Raw genomic sequence first — 2,500 nt, 5'->3', positions numbered from 1 at the left:
TCTCTTCCTCCGCAGACGAACTTCAGCAGCCCAACAGCGAGCAGGACGGCGAGCCTGAGGAGGAGGAGGAGGGTCACTCCGCTCCGAGCACGCCCACACACGAGAGCAACTCACGCCCACAATACAAACCCGCCCACAACTATTACAATAACCAGCACTACCGACGCGGCGGTCACCACGCCGGCTATTACGACAGATCCTACGATAGGAGGTTCGACAAAAACTACGACAGAAGAGGAAGCTACGAGAAGTACAAGAATGAGAACCTCAGGAACTTCGAGAACCGGGGGCCCTATGAGAAGCCCTACGGCAAGTTCTACGACCGGAACTTCTACTACGACAATAACAAGTACTATGGACGACCCCCGTTCTACGAGCGTGGCTTCAAGTTCGGCGGAGGCTTCGTAGAGCGAGGCCGACGACCTTTCCGACCTTACGGCCGCCCGGGCTTCTTCCAGCGAGGCTTCCACGGCCCCTTCCAGGATGGCGGCCATCCGAAGGGCGCCGGCGGAGGCCAGGAGGACGAGGAGTGGGAAGAGACCTCGACGGAAGAGCAGCAGCAGACCGGGTCGGCGGGCGAGGGGGACGGGCGCCCATCTCAGCCTGTGCACACCGTCATGATCAACAATGGTGAGTCGCACAACCTGCTGCCCTTTCCCTTCTATTTCCCTCTCCTTCGTATTTTCTACTGATTCCTCTTACTTCACTCTAATTTTTTGGTCTTGGCATTTTTACATTTTTTGATTATCCTCCAAGCGCACTGACTTCTGTCTTGCTGTCTGACTTGCCTGGCAAAGACGCTCGGCTGAGGTACGAATCCTGCTCCCTGTTATACTTGTGACATATGGTGATATATGGACATAGCTGGCGCTGTCACGTCTCACGTAAGTCACTGTGGCACACTGTCTCTCTGCACTCAAGAGGAAGAACCACTCTCGTCTCCCCCGACAGAAGAATACACCAAGATCCAGACGCCCCGTCAGGAGGTGATCTTCAAGAAGAGTTCCCTGGACCGCAAGAGGGACTCCATCGACCAAGGCTCCGTCACGGGATCCATGACCTCCGGGAGTGGCTGCAGCTCCACCAGCGGCGCCGACCAGGGATCCAGGGGCGGCGCCCCCCCGCCCGACCAGGTGGGTTCATTAGGCTCTTGATTGCATGCTTATCAAACGCTCTCTGGAGGAGGCGATTCTGACTCGAACCTTTGATGTTGGAAATGGTGCCTGGTGCTGAAGGGGAATTGCAGGAATATACTATTTGGATGACACTGAGACAGATGCATTGATGTGCCGCTAATGACGCCCTCTGCCGCAGGTGGACCAGTCCTCCGTCACGGGATCCACCGACGACAACTCGCTGGCCGGCGAGGAGGCTGCTGACGCCATGCCAGCTGACCAGGTATTCGAAGGTCAGTAAATGTGCAAATTTATGGTGGAGGATATGCATGGATAATGTTTTTTTTCTCTTATTTTATCTACCTGTGAATGATTTCGAATATTATTTGATATGTTTTTGATGGTTGCTCCCGTCCAAACGACTCCTCTGACTTGTACCACCGGAGATACTCGAGTAGTCGTCATATCTGAAGAAAAACTTAGATGAGAACACTGGACTTGCAGCCCAGAATGGTTTGATGTTCATGTTTACTTGACCAGGAATCGTATTGATGCGAGAGCCCAATCAGGCTTCAGAAAACGGGATGGAAGGAGTGTATGGCCTGTTGCAAGGAGACCCTGAGTTGGTTCGCAAGGCCCCAGCACAGCGCCGCAGCCAGCCAGGGGATCGCTTGCTCGTTGCTCTTGGCAGGGACAGCATTCCGTATCATTATAGGATCACATACGGACCGGGATGGACCGTTTCGTTCGTACATGCCACGAGGAACCTAATAAACCCGCGCGAGTCACCTGAATCACATCAGTGCGTACGAGATCTAGCTCAGAGATGAGGGGTGGGGGGCGTCTGCTTGCGAAAGAGCGCCGTCAGCTGTCTACTTCATCATTCTTACGCAAGGGTTGATGTGTACAGCATGATAACACCAAGGTCACTCAAATGCGCTACTTGGGCGCGCCATGAATATCACACGACTTGATTAATAATGGGCTGCAGTTTGTTTTTGTATGACACAACACGCGAACCTTCATGATCCAGGTTGCTCCGGTTACGACGCGCATGAATCGCGATTCACAGCGTACGTGGTTCGCTCGGCCGAATGAAGTAGGGTAGCGGGGTGCGAGGTATCTCTGGCTCACGGGAACGCGCTTTGCTTCGCCTCACTCTCGCTTCGCTTCACTCTCGCTTCATCAAAGGGTCTTCGGTCCCTGTTGTCTGGGCGGTGAGGGGCGGGCCGGCCAAATGCTCTCGCAGGTCTGGCAGGAGGACTGCAGGTTCGCGATTATTTCGCCAGGGGGTTCAGATGCAGGGGAAGAGAGACCAGACCAAACAGTGACAAAACAGAGCTCTCTCTCTCTCTCTCTCTCTCTCTCTCTCTCTCTCTCTCTCT

The 2,500-nt window shown here is 54.3% G+C and overlaps 1 protein-coding gene across 1 annotated transcript in view; it reads left to right on the top strand.

Moving 5' to 3' along the window:
* The window catches only part of LOC113818035 (platelet binding protein GspB), a 62,172-nt gene that overhangs the window by 19,110 nt on the left and 40,562 nt on the right, over positions 1 to 2,500 (top strand). Inside the window, exons 5-7 of the mRNA XM_070145216.1 lie at positions 16 to 630; positions 922 to 1,133; positions 1,315 to 1,408. Of these exons, the coding sequence (XP_070001317.1) occupies positions 16 to 630; positions 922 to 1,133; positions 1,315 to 1,408 (921 nt within the window). The remainder of the gene's footprint in view (positions 1 to 15; positions 631 to 921; positions 1,134 to 1,314; positions 1,409 to 2,500) is intronic.

Source organism: Penaeus vannamei, chromosome 33 (genome assembly GCF_042767895.1).
Source record: "Penaeus vannamei isolate JL-2024 chromosome 33, ASM4276789v1, whole genome shotgun sequence".
Taxonomy (NCBI): domain Eukaryota; kingdom Metazoa; phylum Arthropoda; class Malacostraca; order Decapoda; family Penaeidae; genus Penaeus; species Penaeus vannamei.
The sequence above is the reverse complement of the archived record's forward strand: the minus strand, read 5'-3'. Positions and strand labels throughout refer to the sequence as shown.